This window comes from Rhinoderma darwinii, chromosome 8 (genome assembly GCF_050947455.1).
Source record: "Rhinoderma darwinii isolate aRhiDar2 chromosome 8, aRhiDar2.hap1, whole genome shotgun sequence".
In the NCBI taxonomy this organism is placed as follows: domain Eukaryota; kingdom Metazoa; phylum Chordata; class Amphibia; order Anura; family Rhinodermatidae; genus Rhinoderma; species Rhinoderma darwinii.
This window is the reverse complement of record NC_134694.1, coordinates 29399463-29422950: the sequence shown is the minus strand read 5'-3', so window position 1 is coordinate 29422950 and position 23488 is coordinate 29399463. Positions and strand designations below refer to the sequence as shown.

Below are 23488 nucleotides of genomic sequence, written 5' to 3'. Positions count from 1 at the left end.
AATTACACAATGAAATAGGACAAAATTAAAAATTATAAAAGAAAGGGAGAACGATGCATGCACTGTACCATCTAATAATAGAAATTAAAAAAAGCTTGGTAGTGCTTCTTTAAGGAATGTAAGCTGTTATGGGAAAAAATATAGAACACACATTTCCCTTTAAGAGGAAAAAAAAAGAACATTATATATATATATATATAATCAGAAGACTCTAACTAACTAACTAACTAACTAACTAACTTACTAACTAACTAACTCACTCAACAGTATAGAAGATTTATACAGAACTATTAATTTCTATCAGATAGGTGGTTATACTATAGATGAATTCAGGCTTTGTTCACACTGGTGTCATGGTTCCTGTTTTTGAACGGACAACAACGAATCTTGACATACTAAAATTGACGTATAATGGGGTCTGTCAGGTATTCGTTGGGTTTCCGGTATTTTTGACAGCAAGAGTAGCCAAACTAATAACGCCAGTGTGAACATGAGTCTTATGTAGTGGTTTCTTTTGTGTAAACATTGGCAATGTCAAGTACATTGTGATTCTTTGAATGTTTTCCCTCTATTTTGAAGTGTAACTAAACTTTTTAAAAATAGTGACGTCAGAAGTCTTGATCGGTGGTGGTCCGAGCACTGAGACGTCCACCGATTGCTAAAACAAAGCAGCAGAAGCGCTCTGGTGAATGCTGTGCTGCTTCATTTCTGATCAGCTTGCCTCGGAGCGGTGTATAGGCTCAATAGAGAGTCTATGAGTCCGTACACCACTCGCTCGGCTTTCCAGGAAAAGCCGATCAGAAATGAAGCACCACTGCGCTCACCCTAGTGCTTCCGTCACTTTGTTTTAGTGATTGGTGGAAGTCCCAGTGCTTTGACCCCCACAGATCAAAACTACTGACATGTCAAAAGTTTTTTTTTAAGTTTAGTTACACCTCAATATTGTATTAATCCAATCTAGAATTTTTGAAACCTTAAAAAAAAAAAACTCTAAACAATATTTTATAGAGAAGTGAAGACCAAAGCATAAAACACATACAAAGACCGCCGATCTAACAGTGCAATGCCAAAATCACATTTCAAAGGAGTGAGTGGAATGCTGGAAAGATATCAAAGGTATTCTCTGAGTCATTAGTAAAGTACATTACATCTTTACAGAATACTTTAAAGATGCTTGTTGTGTACTGTCATGCAACGGTAATACAATTTTTGGAAATATAGTATTCGGTTCATTAATTAAAAAAACAAGGGACCTAGAGTTAAAGGGGTTGTCTCATCAAAGACATTGGTGTCATTTTGATATGCCTCCAATGTTTGATTGGCGGTAAACACTGTGCCACTTCATCTCCTGCCGACTCCAGTCATCCTTCTCCAGTTGGCCGCTTGGACAACCATTGATTATAATGTGCGGGCTGACAAGACAGGAGATGAAGTGACTTTTCTGGTGTCACTGACATATTCTAGAGATATGACACCAATTTCTTAAAGGAGACAACCCCTTTGAGGACGATATTATTATACTTTCAACCATTTCCATAAAAGAAATTAAACCATGAAATTAAACAGGATAATTTATAGAGAACAATCACAAGTTGGTGACCAGAGACATATGGACTAAAAATTGCAGTTGATTTAAGTAATAGATGTACAAATGGATTAAACCGCACAAGGGTGCATTGTGTGGTACCTATTACATGGAATGGACTCTATCTATCCTTTTTCTCCTGTTAGGGATTATTGTAGAGGACCGAACAAGGCATTGGTTACGTAACACCCATGTTTCATGTTGCAGGGCTACATCCAAATACATTTGGTATGTTCTGCTTGTGTTTGCATGGGTAGTCCGGTTTCTAATAAGTTTCTGATTGTATGGTTTCTTATTAAAAAAAATAATAAGAATTAAAAAACTAAATAGAACAAGGTTGTTCTGTGGGGTCAGGTCTCTGAATAATGTCACCACAGACAAACCACCCGAACATTAACTGTCTCAATTGGTCACTCATGGCAACATGACCATGATAGTCATGGGGGCATCAATGCTGTTATCATAGCTGGGGACAGGCTGAGTATGTAACAGTACGAAATGTAGGATGAGAATCGAAAGATGGCGACAAAGCCAGAAATCCATGCAGGTTGGCAGCGAAGTACAAAGGGACAAAATTCAAGAAGGGTCTGGGCTGAACTGTGTTGGAATCCAAAATGTCAGAAGGTCACAGGTCAAATATGGAGGATTATAATAAATAGGGACAAACCGTAATAATTAGCAGTAGAAAAGTTCTAGGATTTAACTAATAGTTAAAAGATTTTGCATGGAGCGCAGCCAGTGAATACTGAACATGCGCTGATGGGATTACGCCAGTTATGTTCTCAGCGCACAAAGGTTGGGGTGCCGGCGGCAGCTATACTTATAAGATGTCGCTGGGGCGGAGCTTGGTAAGCGAGGTAATGGAGTTCTGAGTAGAAAATCACTTTATCGTGACATGTATGAATGACGTCCTATCATATTTTAAAAGGTTTCTCTATATTTAAATAAAAATCAAGCTGTAAAGGATCTGCCAGACACAGCTTCTGTGTCAACGCCCATAGGTAATCAGTCTGCACCTGCTCCTATGTCTGTGAGACTGACTCCATCTTCCACCACTCAGGATGGCAGGCTTAGGAGTGGGAGAGCCTATCACAGCCTGGCCAGACGGAGCTAGCTCCCGCCCTCTGTCTATTTATACCTGCCTTTCCTGTTCCTCCTTTGCTTGTGATTCTTCTCTGCTGGTTTCCTGGCCCTGCTGCAGCTTCTTGAACTTTCCTCCGTTGATCTTTTCTTTTCTGCTCTCAGGCTCATTTATGACGAGACTGACAAGACTGCCTTTGCCGAGAGTCAGCTGGTGACCTTACGTCAGGGTGAGAGACCTGTTGAGGAGTATTGTTCTGACTTTAGGAAGTGGTGTGTAGCTTCTCGGTGGAATGACCCTGCCTTAAGGTGCCAGTTTAGATTGGGTCTGTCGAACGCCCTGAAAGACCTGCTAGTTAGCTATCCCTCTTCTGACTCCCTAGATCAGGTTATGGCTTTAGCGGTACGACTTGACCGACGTCTCAGGGAACGACGACTTGAACGTTTTTGTGTTTTCTCCTCTGACTCCCCCATGATGCCTCCCGAGCTTCCGTTGCTTCGTTCTTCCACGGAAGACTCGGAGGTACCTATGCAACTCGGAGCCTCCGTGTCCCCCCAACAACGTAGAGAGTTCCGCAGGAAGAATGGTCTCTGCTACTACTGTGGGGATGACAAGCATCAAGTGAACAAATGTCCTAGGCGTAAGAATAACCAGTCGGAGGAACTTCCGCGCCTAAGTGACCATCGGGGAGGTCACTTGGGCGCATAGGGATTTCCCGTAAATATGAAACGTAATAAAATCTTGCTTCCCTTTCAGGTCTCTTTTGGTGGTAGGTCTGCTACCGGCAGTGCCTTCGTAGATTCAGGGTCTTCTGCTAATATTATGTTTGTGGAATTTGCTATGTCTCTAGCTATGCCATTGATTGATTTGCCTAAACCTGTCCCGGTAGTGGGTATCGACTCCACTCCTCTTGCTAATGGTTATTTTACACAGCATACCCCTGTTTTTGAACTTCTTGTTGGCTCCATGCATTTGGAGCAGTGCTCTGTACTGGTGAGGCAGGGATTATCGTCCGATTTGGTTTTAGGCCTTCCCTGGTTGCAGTTGCATAATCCCACGTTTGACTGGAATACTGGGGATCTTCCAAAATGGGGAAGTTGCCCACGGGAACACCGTGAGCAACAAGCGATGTGAACGAGCCGAGTCAAACCAGGAGATGAGCGAGGTACAAAACGCAGAGCAGAAGAGTGGTCAGGAAAGCCAAGGTCAATAACAAGCAGAGGGTCAGTAGTTCAAGAAGCTGCAGCAGGGCCAGGAAACCAGCCGAGAAGAATCACAAGCAAAGGAGGAACAGGAAAGGCAGGTATAAATAGACAGAGGGCGGGAGCTAGCTCCGTCTGGCCAGGCTGTGATAGGCTCTCCCACTCCTAAGCCTGCCATCCTGAGTGGTGGAAGATGGAGTCAGTCTCACAGACATAGAAGCAGGTGCAGACTGATTACCTATGGGCGTTGACACAGAAGCTGTGTCTGGCAGATCCTTTACACAAGCTCAATAGATTTTTGTAATGCCGGGGTAGGGAGACAGACAGGTGAGCCCTAATCTACCCGCCACTCAGTCCCTGTCTACTTGCAACGGCCCGTCCTAGGGGACGGCGTACAACTGAGCGTCGGTCCCTACGCTCACTATGTGCATGACAGACAAAGAGACAAGGGTACACAGAAGCTAGGGGAACGGGGCAGTGCCCACGGCAACACCGTGAGCAACAAGAGTAGTGAACGAGCCGAGTCAAACCAAGAGTGTACGAGGTACCAAACGCAGAACAGGAGATTAGTAAACGAGCCGAGTCAAACCAGGAGTGTACGAGGTACCAAACGCAGAGCAGGAGAGTAGTGAACGAGCCGAGTCAAACCAGGAGTGTACGAGGTACCAAACGCAGAGCAGGAGAGTAGTGAACGAGCCGAGTCAAACCAGGAGTGTACGAGGTACCAAACGCAGAGCAGGAGAGTAGTCAGTAAGCCTGGGTCTATATGGAGCAGCGGACAAAAGCACAAGCAGCAGCAGCAGAGCCAGGAAACAGACAGACTCACAGGCAAAGGAGGAGCAGGAAGTGAAAAGTGAAGGTATAAATAGACAGAGGGCGGGAGCTAGCTCCGTCTGGCCAGGCTGTGATAGGCTCTCCCACTCCTCAGCCTCCCGGCCTGATTGGTAGAAGGAGGGGTCACTCGATCAGACTTAGGAGCAGGTGCAGACTGACTAACCACGGGCGTCGACACAGAAGCTGTGTCTGGCAGATCCTTTACAGTACCCCCCCCCCCCTTTTATGAGGGGCCACTGGACCCTTTTTAGGTGGACCTGGCTTATTGGGGAACCGAAGATGGAACCTCCAGGTGAAACGGAGGAGAACCGTGGATTAAACCCAAAATTACAGAAAAAGGGGGAGACCCCTGACGAGTTACTGACCCGGTTATTAAGGGAAAATTCAGCGAGGGAAATGAAGGAGACCCAATCATATTGACAGTCAGAGATAAAACACCTTAAATATTGTTCTAGAGACTTATTAGTCCTCTCGGTTTGGCCATTAGTTTCAGGATGGAAGGCCGGGGAGAAGGACAGATCAATCTCCAACTTTTTACAGAAGGCTCTCCAAAACAATGAAACAAATTGTACCCCTCTGTCAGAAACAATATTGACAGGAACCCCATGGAGATGCAGGATGTGTTTGACAAACAAGGTAGCTAACGTCTTAGCATTGGGTAGTTTGTTGAGGGGCACAAAGTGGCACATCTTACTGAAGTGGTCTACTACAAACCACACCACCGACTTGCCTTGAGATGGAGGCAGATCGGTGATAAAATCCATGGAGATATGGGTCCAAGGTCTCTGGGGAATGGGCAAAGAACATAGTAAGTTCCACGGAACATAATATTAGCAGAAGACCCTGAATCCACGAAGGCACTGCCGGTAGCAGACCTACCACCAAAAGAGACCTGAAAGGGAAACAAGATCTTATCAGGTTTCATATTCATGGGAAATACCTGTGCGCCCAAGTGACCTCCCCGATGGTCACTTAGGCGTGGAAGTTTTCCGGCTGCGTAAAATAACCATTAGCAAGAGGAGTGGAGTCGATACCCACTACCGGGACAGGTTTAGGCAAATCAATCAATGGCATAGCTAGAGACATACTTCCTAAAGTCTGTACAGTACTCCTCAACGGGTCTCTTACCCTGATGTAAGGTCACCAGCTGACTCTCGGCAAAGGCAGTCCTGTCAGTCTAGTCATATATGAGCCCGAGAGCAGAAAAAGAAAGTCAACAGAGGAAAGTACAGGGGCGTCGGGAGCCAAGGAGAAGGCCCATTCTTGGGGCCCGTCCTGGAGCCGGGAAATAATTATACCCACTCCCTGGCTCTCAGAACCTGAGGAGTGGGGCTTTAGACGAAAATAGAGCTTACAACTCTCCCGAAAGGAGAAAAAGTTCTTCCGGTCCCCTGAGAACTGGTCAGGCAACTTGAGGTGGGGTTCAAGAGGTGAGGTGGGGTTCAAGAGGTGAGGTGGGGGGCACTACCAGGGTAGCATTATGCTGGTCACCCCTCTGAGCCAGGGCTTGGACCTGTAGGGAGAGGCCCTGCATTTGCTGAGCCAGGGTCTCAAGGGGGTCCATAGTTGTGTCAGGGACCAGGGTAGAAAAGGTATATGGGCCTGTTATTATCTAATGCCGGGGTAGGGAGACAGACAGGTGAGCCCTAATGTACCCGCCACTCAGTCCCTGCCTACTTGCAACGGCTCGTCCTAGGCGACGGCGTACAACTGGGTGACAGTCCCTACGCTCACTATGTGCACGACAGACAAACAGACAAGGGTACACAGAAGCTAGGGGAACGGGGCAGTGCCCACGGCAACACCGTGAGCAACAAGAGTAGTGAACGAGCCGAATCAAACCAGGAGTGTACGAGGTACCAAACGCAGAACAGGAGAGTAGTGAACGAGCCGAGTCAAACCAGGAGTGTACGAGGTACCAAACGCAGAGCAGGAGAGTAGTGAACGAGCCGAGTCAAACCAGGAGTGTACGAGGTACCAAACGCAGAGCAGGAGAGTAGTGAACGAGCCGAGTCAAACCAGGAGTGTACGAGGTACCAAACGCAGAGCAGGAGAGTAGTCAGTAAGCCAGGGTCTATATGGAGCAGAGGACAAAAGTACAAGCAGCAGCAGCAGCTGAGCCAGGAAACAAACAGACTCACAGGCAAAGGAGGAGCAGGAAGTGAAGGTATAAATAGACAGAGGGCGGGAGCTAGCTCCATCTGGCCAGGCTGTGATAGGCTCTCCCACTCCTCAGCCTCCCAGCCTGATTGGTAGAAGGAGGGGGTCACTTGATCAGACTTAGGAGCAGGTGCAGACTGATTAACCACGGGCGTCGACACAGAAGCTGTGTCTGGCAGATCCTTTACAATTTTGCATTGAAACGTACACCGTGCCCTGATCACCGAACTTCTGCCGCAATGTAAATATAACTTTGTGGACTTCCTGTCATGTGACCTCTACTCTTATAAATGTATTCTTATGAGTGGAGATCACATGACAGGAAGTCCAAGCACAGAAGTCTATTAACGCTACCATGGCAACCCAAAGCAGGCAAAATATTTGCATTGCTACGTCAGTTATGGGATAAAGAAAAAGTAGAAATAATAAAGCTTTAAAAATCTTCTACGTAGATGGTAAATTGGAAAGAGTTTTAATTTACAGACTTTTATACAATCTATGTGTGGAATAAATGTATGTTCCATCCAGTAGTTGGGGGAAAGTAATATTTGCAGAGAATTCTTGATCTGATGTAAACCATCTTATCATGTATGGCTAAAAAAAACTGCTATACAATCTCCCTATTACGCGGCCCGACGTAGGCCATGTAAATGAGCGCCGATCAACCAGACAGCACGTTGATCTGCGCTTGTTTGCTCCTTTCACACGGAATAACGATGCTATACATTTTGTATTTGTAATAAATATATGTATATCATAAACCAAATTCATAACTACAGTCATTTATTTTAATACACAGATTTTCCATTGTATTTTTCAATGCTTTTAACTTGCAATAATTTTACAGGTTTTTGTTTTTCTTTTACTACTATCTTTATTACTGAAGTCCTTAGAAATCAACCATGCTAACAGTTGCGGACCACTGAACCCACATGGGAGCCTACATCACACTGGAGAGCCCCCATTGGCTGTCTGACTGTGTACACTGATTAAATAAGACTGTTGCCAGTTTCAAGAAACGGAAAAAGGAGGCCCCCTGTAACTGGAGACAGGAGAGAGAAATGCTTAGAGCCGTGTAAAGCAAAGGGTATTTCAATTTACGCTACTAAAGGAAAAGAATCAGACTGTCAAAGCTAAGCAGCAGAGTTTTGCAAGAATGGGCAAACAGATTCACTAACACTATCTTTGTATTTCTTTATACAACCGTCAGTTTCACCTACTTGTTCGGTGAGCTATCGGCCAAAATTTTGTAAACTATAAGTTAAAGGTCTTTGACTTTATGGCTGGGAATTTAACATTTTAAAAGGCGAGAGAGCAATATGGTGTTTCTATGTAACAAAGACTCTTGTTAATTGGCTTCCTATGAAGTTTGCCCTAGTATGTCTGAGACAGGGAAATTAGATTGTGAGCCCCAGTGGGCACAGGGACTGAGGTGAATGATGACAATCCCTGTAGAGCGCTGCAAAATATACAACAGAAAACAGATATTTATTAGATTTGATCATACCGTATCACTTTACAGGATCCCTAATGTAAACATTTGATTCTTACCTTCTAAGGGTATGTTCACACGGAAAACGAAAAACACCCGTGAAATACGGAGCTGTGTTCAAGGGAAAACAGCCTCTATTTTTCAGCCGTTTCTCATGCATCAATCGTTTTTTGATGCGTTTTTTATGTCCGTTTTGGAGACAATGAAAACGGTTCCAAAAACGGCTCAAAAAGTGAAATGCACTTCTTTTTAACAGGGCTTTTTTTATGTGCCGTTTTTTTAAACAGATGCCATTTTTCCCATTAAATCAATGGGCAGATGTTTGGAGGCGTTCAGCAAATAAGCCATCTGAGCATGCCCTAACAAAGACAGGTCATTTAAACACACGAAGAGAACTACATTATAAAACACTGGAGACCGCCAATCAGGCGTGCAGCTGTACTGCAGGACAATTTAATCCCCAATTGCATATAAATGCTGGGACATGTAGCAAGTGGTTAAAGAAAAACTATTTGTATATCAAACATCCGTCCAACGATTACCATATGATTGGCCTTTGGTTGGCCAATGGTATGATAATAGCCGATTGCTAGCCAGCAGGATTCAACACGGCAGATCAAAATCTCAGCAGATTATCTGTCGTTAGTCGGTTATTTCAAGAGAACATGACTGATTAATGTCAGATAATAGTCTGTTACAGTTAAAATTAACCATTTCTATCAATCTTATTGCTAATGTGATTGGTGAGCTTCAAGTGGTTGTCCGTTATAAGACAACCCCTTTAAGGCTTATAATTTTTACATAGAAACATTTAAGAAGGAGAACCCCATATGATTAGTAGGAGATATAGGGTAGGGAATAATTCTATTGAGCTTATACAAAATGCATGAATTAAATTTTTTGCTGATATCACGTGTCTAATAACATGACAATTTATTTCAAAATTCTGCTACATACACAGATTTTTCATTGTATTTTTCAATGTTTTTACCTTGCAATAATTGTACAGGTTTTTGGTTTTTTGGTTTGTTTTTCTTTTACTACTATCTTTATTACTGAAGAGTCCTTAGAAATCAACCATGCTAACAGCTGCGGACCACTGAACCCACACGACATTTTTGTCACATATTGGGGATCATGTATAAAGATGTATGCTTACAGAAATGATAGAAGAGTAAAAAATATGACACAATGAAATTACTTGCTTGAAACTTAGGCTGGGTTCACATTGGGCATTTTTGATGAGTTTTTTGGATGCATTTTTTTTGGTTTTGGGAGGTAAACTCTCTTCATGGGAGTTCCTTAACCAAAACATAAAAACGCATACTAAAAGCACAACAAAAACGCACATTGTTAACTCAGCCTTACTACTACTTGCCCTAATTTGACTTAATGTCTGTGACCCATATGCAAGAATTTACTTTTATCAACCAATCACGTGAGTTTTCATAAGGAACCCATCTATGTAAAGAAACTTTGCTAGTTTTAAAAAAATAGTCTAGTCTTTTAAAACAATTACTTCAAAGCAGCCTGAATATGTTTGGCCTTTTGATTTATACTACAGAGATGATACAGTTAGCAGGTGACACCACCAGATTCACACACTCATGTGGAGCTCAGCAGTATAACTCACTACTAGAAAAAGGTCTGGTGGCTTGTATTAATATACGGTACCAGCAGTTTCTCATCCAGGGCCAGAGAAAATATTGATTTGTTGGGTCTTAGCCGTAGTGTTGATTTTGTGCTTTTTTTGTGTTGCTGTTGTTTTTTTTTTTACTATGCTGAGGAAGAGGGGAGGACTATTGGTATTTGTTTTATTTCTAAGAGTTCTAGAGTTATTTTCTTTAGCTGAAATGGAAAATACAAAATCACAAAACAAAAAATAAACGGTATGTTCTGTGTACAGAAGAGCAACATTTATAGTTATATTTGTAGGCACGAAAGATGGGCGATTTAGTGCAGACAAAATGGAGATGGGCACCAGAAAAGGAAAATTCCAAATATGACCTGCCTGATCAGTAAAGGCCCTATTATGTTGGCCAATGATCGGGCAAACTAGCGTTCATATGAGCTGTCTCGTTGACCGGCACTCGTTTACATGGCCTACGTCGGGCCGCGTAATAGGGAGATTGTATAGCAGTTTTTTTTTTAGCCATACATAGTAAGATGGTTTGCATCACATCGAGAATTCTCTGCAAAAATTACTTTCCCCAAACGACCTGTCCTGGGTGGAACATACATTTATTCCACACATTGATTGTATAAAAGTCTGTAAATTAAAACCCACCTGTCCTGGGTGGAACATACATTTATTCCACACATTGATTGTATAAAAGTCTGTAAATTAAAACTCTTTCCAATTTACCATCTACGTAGCAAATTTTGTCCATCTTGACCTGAAGATTTTTAAGCCTTTATTATTTCTACTTTTTCTTCATCCCCTAACATGACAAATCTGTCATGTGATCTCTCTGTATATCGTGAAAACTCACTGAGTCTACAGGTAATAGTGTTGACCACCATGCTGTAACCTGTGCTTCTGTTGGCCACAGTAATAAAGATCCACTCCATTTATTTATATATAAAATTAACAACAGCTTTTAAAGTATTATTTCGATCAGTAATAACCACTGGACAACCATGTGCTATCGGATCCAAGAAAATGTCCATACATCTTTCTCCCTCACTTTCTTACCTCACCATTCTGACAATATTGAGTAATCTTCTCAGATTAACCCCAAAAAAATTGAGCCAACTTTTGAGAGAACTTAAAGAAAAGATTCTTCTGATCGGTTAACATGTTACTGAGACATGTCAGAAGATGACATCAGTGGTGCCCTGTGACCTAATTGAATGCTAGAATGAAGGGGAAATAACTCTTTGTCTTCTGATTTGGAGAACTTTGCAATGGGACTACTTGGTCCAGTATATATACAGTTAGGTCCAGAATTATTTGGACAGTGACACAAGTTTTGGCATTTTAGCTGTTTACCAAAACATATTGAATGTACAGTTATATAATCATTATGGGCTTAAAGTGCAGACTCTCAGCTTTAATTTGAGGGTATTCACATCCTAATTTGAGGAAGGGTTTAGGAATTACAGCTCTTTAATATGTAGCTGCCTCTTTTTCAAGGGACCAAAGGTAATTGGACAATTATCTCAAAAGCTATTTAATGGGCTGCATGGGCTATTCCCTTGTTAATCCATCAATTAAGCAGGTAAAAGGTCTGGAGATGATTCCAGGTGTGGCATTTGCATTTGGAAGCTGTTGCTTTGAACCCATAACATGAGGTCAAAGGAGCTCTCAATGCAAGTGAAACAGACCATCGTTAGGCTGAAAAAAATGAAGAAATCCATCAGAGAGATAGCACAAATGTTAGGTGTGGCCAAATCTACAGCTTGTTACATTCCTGAAAAAAAGAGCGCACCGGTGATCTCGTGAACTCCAAAAGGCCTGGACGTCCACAGAAGACAACAGTGATGGATAATCACAGAATCCTTTCCATGGTGAAGAAAAACCCCTTCACAACATCTACCCAAGGTAAGAACACTCTCCTGGAGGTAGGTGAATCAATATCTAAGTCTACCATAAAGAGAAGACTTCATGAGAGCAAATACAGAGTGTCCACCACAAGGTGCAAACCATTAATCAGCCTCAAAAATAAAAAGGCCCGATTAGACATTGCCAAACAACACCCAAAGAAGCCGCCCAGTTCTGGAAGAGCATGAAACTAAAATCAACCTGTACCAGAATGATGGGAGGAAGAAAGTATGGAGAAGGCTTGGAACGGTTCATGATCCAAAGCACACCACATCGTCTGTAAAACATGGTGGAGGCAGTGTGATGGCATGGGCATGCATGGCTGCCAAAGGCACTTGGTCACTAGTGTTTATTGATGACGTGACTGAAGACAGAAGCAGCCGGATCAATTCTGAAGTGTTCAGGAATATACTTTCTGCTCAGATTCAACCACATGCAGCAAGGTTGATTGGACATCGCTTAACAGTACAGATGGACAATGACCCAAAACATATTGCGAAAGCAACCCTGGAGTTTTTTAAGGCAAATAAGTGGAATATTCTGCAATGGCCAAGTCAATCACCAGATCTCAACCCGATCAAGCATGCATTTCCCTTGCTTAACACAAAACTTAAGGCAGAAAGACCCACAAACAAGCAACAACTGAAGTCCGCTGCAGTAAAGTCCTGGCAAAGCACCACAAGGAGGAAACACAGCATTTGGTGATGTCCATGGGTTCCAGACTTCAGGCCGTCATTGCCTGCAAAGGATTCTCTACAAATAATTTAAAAAAATTTTTTTTATTTATAGTAATGTTAATTTGTCCAATTACTTTTGAGCCCCTGAAATGAGGAGGCAATGGTAATGGTTGCAATTCCTAAATGTTTCACCGGATATTTTTGTTCAACCCTTTGAATTAAACCTGAAAGTCTACACTTCAATTGCATCTCAGTTGTTTCATTTGAAATCCAATGTGGTGGCATGCAGAGCCCAAATCATTAAGATTGTGTCACTGTCCAAATAATTCTGGAGCTAACTGTTAACCTTCAGTGCTTGTGAGAACTGAACCTTAGAAACAATCATCCATACTCCCCTTATATTCACAGATAGATTTTAAATTTAAAACAATTAAGAACTAATTTAAAAAAAAAAAAAAAATTTTATATGAAAGTGTTACAAGGTAGATCCAGTATTTGCCTGGCACATGCACTCAACATGTGGAAAAACATGATGCTTGACTTGCTACTCACATAAAGTGCATTCGGAAAGTCTTCAGATCCTTTCACTTTTTTCACATTTTGTTATGTTGAGAGCTTGTGCTAAAATAAAAAAACAATTCAAGTTTTCCCCATCATTCTGCACTCAATACCCCATAATGACAACGTGAAAAAAGAATTTCAGAAATTTTACCAAATTTATTAAAAATAAACAACTCAAATTTCGCATGGACATTCAGACCTTTTGCTATGACACATGAAATTTGACTCCTGGGCCTCCCATTTCTCCAGATCATCTTTGAAATGTTTCTACACCTTGATTGGAGTCCACCTGTGGTAAATTCATTTGATTGGACATGTTTGGAAAGATACACCCCCGTCTATATAAGATCTCACAGCTGACAATGCATATCAGAGCAAAAACCAAGCCATGAGGAGGAAAGAATTGCCTATAGAGCTCTGAGACAGGATTGCATGGATGCACAGATCTGGAAAAGGGTACAAAAAAAAAAAATCTGCTGCACTGAAAGTTACCAAAAGCACGGTAACCTTCATAATTCTAAAATAGAAGAAGTTTGGAACAACCAGGACTCTTCCTAGAGCTGGCCGTTCCACCAATCTACGCAAAAAGGGGTGAAGGGCCTTGGTAAGAGAGGTGACCAAGTACCCAATGGTCACTCTGGCTGAGCTCCAAAGATTGTGTGCAGATGGGAGAAACTTCCAGAAGGTCAACCATCACTGAAGCACTCCACCAATCTGGGCTTTATGGCAGAGTGGCCAGAAAGAAGCCTCTACTCAGTAAAAGACACACATGAAAGCCCATCTGGAGTTTGTAAAAAAAAAAAAAAAAAAAAAAAAAGCACCTGAAGGACTCTCAGACTGTGAGAAACAAAATTATGTAGTCTAATGAAGCCAGGATTGCATTTTTTGGCCTCAATTCTAAGCGACATGTCTGAAGGAAACCAGGCACTGCTCATCACCTGCCCAATACCATCCCTACAGTGAAGCGTGGTGTTGGCAGCATCATGCTGTGGGGGGTGTTTTTCAGCGGCTGGGACATGGGGACTGATCAGGGTTGAGGGAAAGATGAATGGAGCAAAGTACAGAGATATTCTTAATGAAAACCTGATCCATAGTGCTCTGGACTTCAGACTGGACCGAAGGTTCACCTTCCAACAAGACAATGACCCTAAACACACAGCCAAGACAACACAGGAGTGGCTTAGGGACAACTCTGTGAATGTCCTTGAGTGGCCCAGGCAGAGCCCTAACTTGAACCCAAACCAACATCTCTGGAGAGACCTGAACTTGGCTGTCCACCGACATTCCCCATCCAAACTGACAGAGCTTGAGAGGATCTGCAGAGAAGAATTTGCAGAAAATTCCCAAATCCTGTTGTGCAAAACATGTGGCATCATACCCAAGAATACTGGAGGCTGTTATCACTGCCAAAGGGGCTTCAACTAAGTACTGAGTAAAGGTGATACAACTAAGTACTGAGTAAAAGTGATACAACTAAGTACTGAGTAAAGGGTCTGAACACTTATGTCAATGCAATATTTTAGTTTGTTCTTTTCAATAGATTAGCAAAGATTTCTCACATTCTGTTTTCACTTTGAGATTATGGGGTATTGAGTGCAGAATGATGGGGAAAAAACTTGAATTTTTCTTTTTTATTTTAGCACAAGGCACATAACAAAATGTGAAAAAAAATGTAAGTGTCTGAAGACTTTCCAAATGCCGAATGGATTGTACATATCATATAAAAATACATCAGATTTGACATCTAAAAAAATGAAAATTAAATTAATCGATTGGAACTATGATCCGTAATGCCACTTCCCTGATACATGAAATATAAACCTGTTTTATTAAAGCTACATACTTTTTTGATTATGAAAAATGGACCATTCCAAAACTAATATGAGCGTTTCCAGTATTCATGTAATAAATTACACATATAATGTTCTATCAAAGAATGAGACCATTCATGTATATACAATATTTGTCATCTCCAGAAGATGGTTTTTCATTTTGGACCAATAGGTTAATGTTGAGGGCACAAAGCAGTAACAAAAGAATAAGATGATTCTGTAAGGGAGACTCTGAAGCATCCTAGTAATGACTGGAATTTTTCAAGACAAAGCCACTATAGTTTAGATATTGTCTATTGTAAAAATGTCAACTTTACAAATCACGTAGATAAGGAGGTAACTGTCTAAATAAAGAAAATGGACCAGCAACTGAATTTGTTCATAACAAAACAAAAGTATACCTGTCATTATAATTTTCCATAAGTCAATAGTGTATACAAATACATGAAAGTTTATAATATGTCCTAGAGAATATACCATCTTCCTTACCCTCTAGCAGCCTACACTAACATTTTTGCCATGCTTGTAGGCTTTATGTATGTTCCGAAATCACCACAACATCAGTCTAGAGCAATACAATAATTAGAAAACAGGGAGGAGGGGGATGCAGCTGCAGCTTATTTCTTTGTGTTTGCGAGACTGTATGATCAGAGAGGGGAGGGGGAGCATAAGTGGGGAGATATATTATTTGCTGAGCATGGCACTACCATCACACCAGGAAGAACTTGCCCATTCAGCAGAAGGAAATTACCCAAAATATGCAGGCTGGACGCAACATACATTTTTATATTATATGACAAAAGTTAACCTTACCTGTATGGTGACTTTGGATCAAAGCAAGTCTTTGTGACATCAGTAACATTTGGATTACAACAAGCTCCACCATCATAATTCAATTCCTCAATGTTGCAATCCATATCACAAACGCCGTTTTCTTTTCTGCTGGAGTACAAACAAGAGCTGCGTCCACGACAATCACCACCATCATATCCAGTGAGTTTATGATTGCATTCTGGATCACACTCAGTGCTGCCGATATTTGTAATGTCACAGTTAGTAAGGATGAGTCGGTGACGTAGAAAGGAGTCATTCCTTTCTAACACATTTAATTCCCATGTGATGTTGTAGGGGTTAAAAGCATGATTAAGTTTCTTATGCTGAAGCTCGATTTGTTCTTTGGTTACTGTTGGGTTTTCATGGTTGTCATCAAAAACATTGACCACTGTATAACTTACAACTCTAGATCGCCGAAAACCTGCCACTGTGTTGTAGCTGGAGATCACCTCCAGATTGTCACAAAGTGTTTGCCCACACTGGGGAAGATCTAAATTTGTGTCCAACGATGAAACATGGAGATAGATATTTTCTACTTGTGGCATTTTACCATATTTCCCATCTACCAGAAACCAGTTGGTGTTCACATTCTCAAAGCTTTCCTGAAGAACAAGTTGAGGTAGAGAAGTGCTCAGTCCTTGAAATGCCTGGCCCATATCCAACAATATTTCCTTCTGGGTTCGAGCTACTTTCCAGAGCCTAAATTGTTCCATGTAGCCTCTGTAGTTCTGATTTAGAGAATTTCCTCCAATCATTAGAGTTTTACATTTTCGAGCAAAAGTGCTGAAGACTGGGCCAACTTGTTCACTACTTGTTGCCACTTGTGCCCCGTTGACATAGAGTTTCAATATGCGGCCATTATAAGTTACAGATAGATGAATCCACTGATTCGGGAGGTAGTTGCGATGAGCAGTGATGGTCGTCATTTTGCGAGCACGATCTGTCTTTAAGGAGAAGAAATAGCGTGGATCTCTTGTACCCTGGTCACTCATGGCCTCAATTCCAAGAACCCATCCACGGTCATGAGAAGTATAAGTACATTTGTCATAAAGTCCTGTGTCCCCAGAAAAGAAAAACATATAAATAAGAGTAAAACATACTTTTTGAGAAACAAATACCATGAAAAAATTTCATAAAGTATTGATTTATAAACATCTAATATTATATTATATTTCTCCACTCAATACCAGGAAGGATGACACATTTAATTTAACATAATTCTAGTCTAAGTTTGAGAACAGACACTAGACTTTTTCCACAATGAAATCCGCAGGTATTAAGTGAGGTGAAAATCCTCGACAGAATTGACATTGTGCAGATTAGATAATCTGCTGAATGCCTTTAATTCAGTGCGGAATCCGCAATGTGTGAACTACAGTATTAAAGCTCTGTATAATGTCCAAGATGTGTAGGGTAGTACTGAGCAACCCAAAGATGTGACTCTACTGTACCGTCGCATGCAATTGATTTCACACTGAGGCATAAAATGTGCACAAAACAATGGCACGTAGAGTACCTACGACTCTGGAATACCGACTCTCTGTGCCTCTGTACATGCTCCGCGTAAGCAGCTCTACCATGTACCTCATTAGGTCTAACAATAACCCGGGGTATAAATTATAATAAATAAAAATAATTATAATTTTGTTAGTAATATTCCCCTTACGTATTGTAGGGTTCCTCCACCCTGTTGGTCTCAATCTTGACGATGCAAATAAAAAGCAGGTTGACTGTACTGTCAGCACTACCTTTAGGGTATGTTCACACGGCCTATTTTCGGACGTTTTTCGGTGTGTAAACGGAATAATCGGAAACATCTGCCCACTGATTGCAATGGGAAAAACGGCGTTCTGTTCCGACGGGCCGTTTTTTTACGCAGCCGTTTTGAAAAACGGACGCGTAAAAAAACGGACGCGAAAAAGAAGTGCAGGTCACTTCTTGGGATGTTTTTGGAGCTGTTTTTCATAGACTCCATTGAAAACAACTACAAAAAAGGCTGTAAAAACACGCTGCGAAAAACGTAGCGAAAATCGCGAGTGGCTTAAAAAACGTCTGAAAATCAGGAGCTGTTTTCCCTTGACTCAGCGTGTGAACATACCCTTACTGTGTAAATGCATGGGATGTTGCCTAGCCAATAATGTAATATAAACGTTATCACTGCTGGAATAGAAAGGTGAGGATGTCAAAATGTTTTATTTAATAAACAAAATATTTGGCACTCATAGAAAACGTAAACTAGTAAAATATGTTAGAAAGGAATGTACCTCAAATAGCTGCTATTACACTACACACATGGGGATTCATTGCAACCTAGGAACAGCCAGATGTCAAGTAGGCGAGAAGCTTTGTTCTTCCAGAGCCTCCCATGTACGTACTTCAGCTGAAGAAGCACTGCATATTTCGCATGTATGCTAGTAACATTGTGTACTGTATATGTAAAGCAGGCAAGTTTAGTAGGGACAAGCTGTTGTAAATATTGGATACAAATTTTATAGCAAATATATTAATCATATGTGAGAAAACATTGAGTTATCCGAGACTGGTTGCTACAGTAGGGTCAACGACACACAGAGATGAGGGGGCCCTATAGCAAGGAATAAAACAGGGCTTCCTTTTGGTACTGGATAACGCCACGCCACACCTAACTAATTGGGATATGAGGTCTTGGTGTTTGTTTGCCCAATCTCCTTTCCAAGAGAGTTAATTCCCTATAGCCATGAATGAAGAACCACCCATTAGAAAAAGGGATGCTGCCAACCTGGTTTGGGAGAGTCCTGTAGAAGGCGCATAGTCTGCGCCTATGGTACGGATCACCCCTTGGCTTGGGGCATGCCTTATAAACACCAGGAACTCCACATAATACAGCTGATCATGCAGGATAGACACTGTGCTACCACCAGATAGGGTTAAAAGCAGCTTGGCAGCAATTGCAACATGTTATTCCTCTTCTTTACATCTAGGGCTTATGCTCACGGTTGTATTATGGATGTGTGCTGGGCAGATCCATAATACAGCGGCCAAAGAATTCTATGTGCTCATATCTTACTGCTTCTAGGAGAAAATACGGTGTCCAAGTAAGCACCATATGGCGGCACATGGAATGCCTAGTGGTCCACATTAATTCATGTATCCTGTACAGGCTCCGATCCCATGAGTCTTTAGATACAAAACCTACAGAGTAACTATACAAATATAAAAGTTCTCAACAATTACATATGTGTACAATTGTGTTACGCACACTTGTTTTCAAAAAAGGGGTCGCAGGATAAGTTAAGAGTTTGTCCTAAAAAACTCTTTTAAAAACATACAAAAATAAAAGGATCCTTAGCCGCTCAGACGACCCGAATAGCTGGAAGAAACCGATACGGCGGAACCCTGGGTCGGGCTAACTTGGCGTGCCTGTTTGTGAGCAGCAACATACCTGTTTTTTTACCACAATTTACTCTATGTGTCATTTTAACATCGGATAGAGCCCGGGATGGCTGTGGAACTACTGAGCCCAGTCAGTCTGCTGCAGTTTTATTGCGCTGTTAGGGTATGTTCACACGAGGGCGTCCGTAACGGCTGAAATTACGGGGATGTTTCAGCCTGAAAACATCCCCGTAATTTCAGCCGTACCGGCATGTGCAGGCGCTTGAACGCCGCGTCAATTACGGCCGTAATTAGCGCTGCTATTCATTGGAGTCAATGAATAACGGCTCCAATTACGGCCAAAGAAGTGACAGGTCACTTCTTTGACGCGGGCGTCTATTTACGCGCCGTCTTTTGACAGCGGCGCGTAAATTTATGCCTCGTGTGAACAGACAAACGTCTGCCCATTGCTTTCAATGGGCAGATGTTTGTCAGCGCTATTGAGGCGCTATTTTCGGGCGTAATTCGGGGCAGAAACGCCCGAATTACGTCCGTAAATAGGCCGTGTGAACATACCCTTACCTTCCCTAAGGTTGGATTAGAGGAGGATACCACCGGGATCATTGGACTGAATTAGTGGATTTATTTGAGCTGTTTGAGTATCCTTTTATTTTTGTATGTAGATAAAGCACCTGTTTTCTTAAAATCTAAAATGATTCAGTTTTTTGGATTGAGATGTATATTTTAACATAACCAAACATATTCCATAATAGTGGTTTTCCCTAAGTTACTCACCACGATCAGACAGAATGCAGCTGGTGTACTATCATTTTTTGTAGGCTTTCAACTAAATCAGCTAGAACTAGTAATATGATTACCTCAGTCCAAACATGACCTGCTAGGAATCACACAACAATCCATTGACAAGCAGACGTCAGGGTCAAGGCTATTGTTTTCTCAAAATAATGTGTGTTGCGTCATTGTAATGATTATTCAATCAGTTGATAATGTATAATTGTGCCTTATTTTCTCAATTCTTACATCTGCTTAACTCATTAGATGCCAAAAAAACATTACCATGCTGAATCTCCCGGTTCAGTTCGGTATATTATTTAGTAATGCATAGTAGAATTTTATCTATACTTCCCAATAAACTGTTATTTCCATATTGTTACCCTTTCATGTTTCTATGCACTTAAAAAAATTTTTTATTTGCACAGTTCAAGAGGGATTTTTTTTTGTATGACAAAACTGTGTGGCCAATTGCAATTACATTACATGGATCATATTGTTATAGTCAGACTCCAAAACACTGGAGCGGAAGGCCAGACGCAGGGCTCCGAATCATTACTTTTAGGCTATGTTCACACAGAGTATTTTGACGAGTTTTTTGACGCGGAAACCGCGTCGCAAAACTCGGCAAAAACGGCCCGAAAATGCCTCCCATTGATTTCAATGGGAGGCGTCGGCGTCTTTTTCCCGCGAGCAGTAAAACTGCCTCGCGGGAAAAAGAAGCGCCATGCCCTATCTTTGGGCGTTTCTGCCTCTGACCTCCCATTGACTTCAATGGGAGGCAGAGAAAGCGTATTTCGCAGTGTTTTATGCCCGCGGCGCTCAATGGTCGCGGGCGAAAAACGCAGCGAAAAAAAATATGCGAAAATCGGCGTGCAGGGAGAGGAAAATCTGCCTCAAACTTCCAAACGGAATTTTGAGGCAGATATTCCTCCTGCAAAATACTCCGTGTGAACATAGCCTTAGGTTGGCCTTTTTTTTATTTATTTTGTTTTAAAGTTAAAGGAAATATTATTCATTGTAAGTTCTGTTTTAAACAAACAAACAAAAATAAATAAATAAAACAATAAAAAAGAACAAAAGCTGCTTCGCATAATGATTTAATCATGTCACTCTAACATGAGGACGCTATGGTCTACAGAGGACTGACCTATAAACATATCACACTGCTGATAGTACACCGCGATCTGAGGAGCGACTGACCCATAAACATGTCACAATATCATTAGTACACTTTAGTAACACTGGCTAAGAATCAATAATTTGGTTATAGGCTAATAATGAAGAATTATGGGAGACATGGTAATGTTTACAGAGAAGATCCTGATCTGTTATTCACTGTAATGGGCAATTTGGTTAGAGGATAACAAGTCTGCTTTTCACAATTACAATCTCATTAAACCTTAGATTCAACAAGATAGCGTGTACAATAGAAATGTTTCCCTGATCTATGTATTTAGAGTAGTGGCAGTGCCCATATGATAAGAGCGCTATAATAGTACGGTACAGGTTCTCTGAGGACTCCTATCTGCGCTATACTCCTATAACGGTACGGGACATTCACCAGTTCAGGACCGGGCTATTTTGCGCCTTCAGGACCAGACATCGTTTAGCCCTTTTTAGCACGTGTTAGTTAAATGGCTATAACTTTTTTATTTGTTTGGCTAACGACGTGATTTTTGCAATGTTTTTTTCCATAGACAATGCAGGTTTCTTTTTTTATTGTTTTTATACACATCCTTTTTGCTATTTTAGAATTTTTATTCTTAAAGTTTGAAAATAATAGTAAAAAAATAAGCTTTTTTATATTTCAGCTATTTTTTTTTTCCTTTGGTAATAACATAGTATTACCCTAAAATAGACCTTTTATTTGTGATCGTCATTGTCTACCGTAAATTGGGTCCGGGCTAGCGTTGCGACAATTATTGGCGGGAGGGGAACGTTTTTTTGGGGTGGGTATTTTATGTGTATTTACTATTCATTTTTTTTGCACTTTACTTTTATTTTTTTATTACTATGGTCTGACCCTCAAAGGTCAAAAAAAGACCTTTGGGGAACTGTATATATATTTTTTCTTTCTTTTACACCATGTTTTTCCACTGTAACTGGAGCTGCACAGCAGCCCCAGTTACAGGGGAAATCAGCCCTCTCATAGTGACGATTGTCACTAATAGGGCTGTGCTGGGTCTAGTTAGACCCAGCAGCAGTCTGTCACTAACGGCACCCGGCGATCATGTGACCAGTCACATGAACACCAGGAGCAATAGAGACGGTGGCGCGGCCGCTGCCTCTATTCCTATACACAGCGTTCATTGAACGCTGTGTACAAGTGATCAGAGAAGACAGAAGCAGCGAAGGCTGCTTCTATCCTCTCCTCAGGGTCCCCGGCAGTCACTGACAGCCGGAGACCCGACATTCACATGCCCGATTGCTCGGGCATCAAGTTAAAACCCGAGCCGTAAAAAGACTATGGCTCGGGTTTTAAGGACCCTGACCGCTGGCCGTAAAAACACAGCCACTGGTCGGGAACCAGTTAAAGAGGATCTGTCACTAGTTTATTAATGTCCTATCTCCTAACTAATCTAATAGGCGCTATGATGCTGATAACTACAGTGGGATTTTTTCCCAAAAAGGTTTATTATTTGCAAAGTTATGAGAATTTTTCTAAATATGCTAACTTGGCTATACTTGCTAAATGGGAGGTAACTGTTCCTTTTCACTCTGGGCGGTTTAATGTTTTCTGTATGACGCTGTCCAATTGCCATACAGCTTCTCCACCGTCCCTGCCCAGCAACACAGCCTGATAATATAGTATATAGCTTCCATTCCCGATTGTGTATTCAACTGGTGATACCTCCGGTTGTTTCACAGCTAAAACTGCAATCGTGGTGCCATATGAAATATTAGAATCTCATCTTTCATATGCCACCAGAACCACTGTTCTAGGTGGTCCAAAGCCCGAGATATGTCTATTTGAATTGATCCCCCTTCCCTCCAGCCTCAGTCTCTTACACTGTGTGAAGCAGCTTCATGCTGATAGGACAGTGTCAGAGGCTGTGAGGAGGCTCCACCTCAGGAGAATCACTGCTGTTACTTCCCACTTGTCTAATAAAGGCTCATTTACATATTATAGAAAAAAGCTCATAACTTTTAAAATAATAAACATTTTGGGACACAATTTTCACTAGAACTATCAGTGTGACAGCGCCTATTAGATTAGCTAGGAGATAGGACATTACTAAACTAGTGACCTATCCTCTTTAAGTGGTTACGTAAAGGCAGTGTTTATACCTCACCAGGTAATATCATAATATTTTTTGCTTTACTATAAAGAGCCTTGCACACTAATGTAACAACATCCAGTTTGTTAGTTTTGAAATACTCACTGATAGTCCATGAGTCTCCTTAAAATGGGGATATATCACATAAAGCTTTAGATATTTTCAACAGGAGCAGTTAGTGACTTGTTGCTCCTGCCAGATAAATAGTACTACCTCTGCTGAGAAACATTCAGCGCCCAGAGGGGAGGTGATATGTGATATG

At 41.5% G+C, this 23488-nt stretch overlaps 1 protein-coding gene across 1 annotated transcript in view; it reads right to left on the bottom strand.

The window, feature by feature from the left end:
• The window catches only part of PAPPA (pappalysin 1), a 302275-nt gene that overhangs the window by 251061 nt on the left and 27726 nt on the right, over positions 1-23488 (bottom strand). Inside the window, exon 2 of the mRNA XM_075835544.1 lies at positions 15782-16856. Within this exon, the coding sequence (XP_075691659.1) occupies positions 15782-16856 (1075 nt within the window). The remainder of the gene's footprint in view (positions 1-15781; positions 16857-23488) is intronic.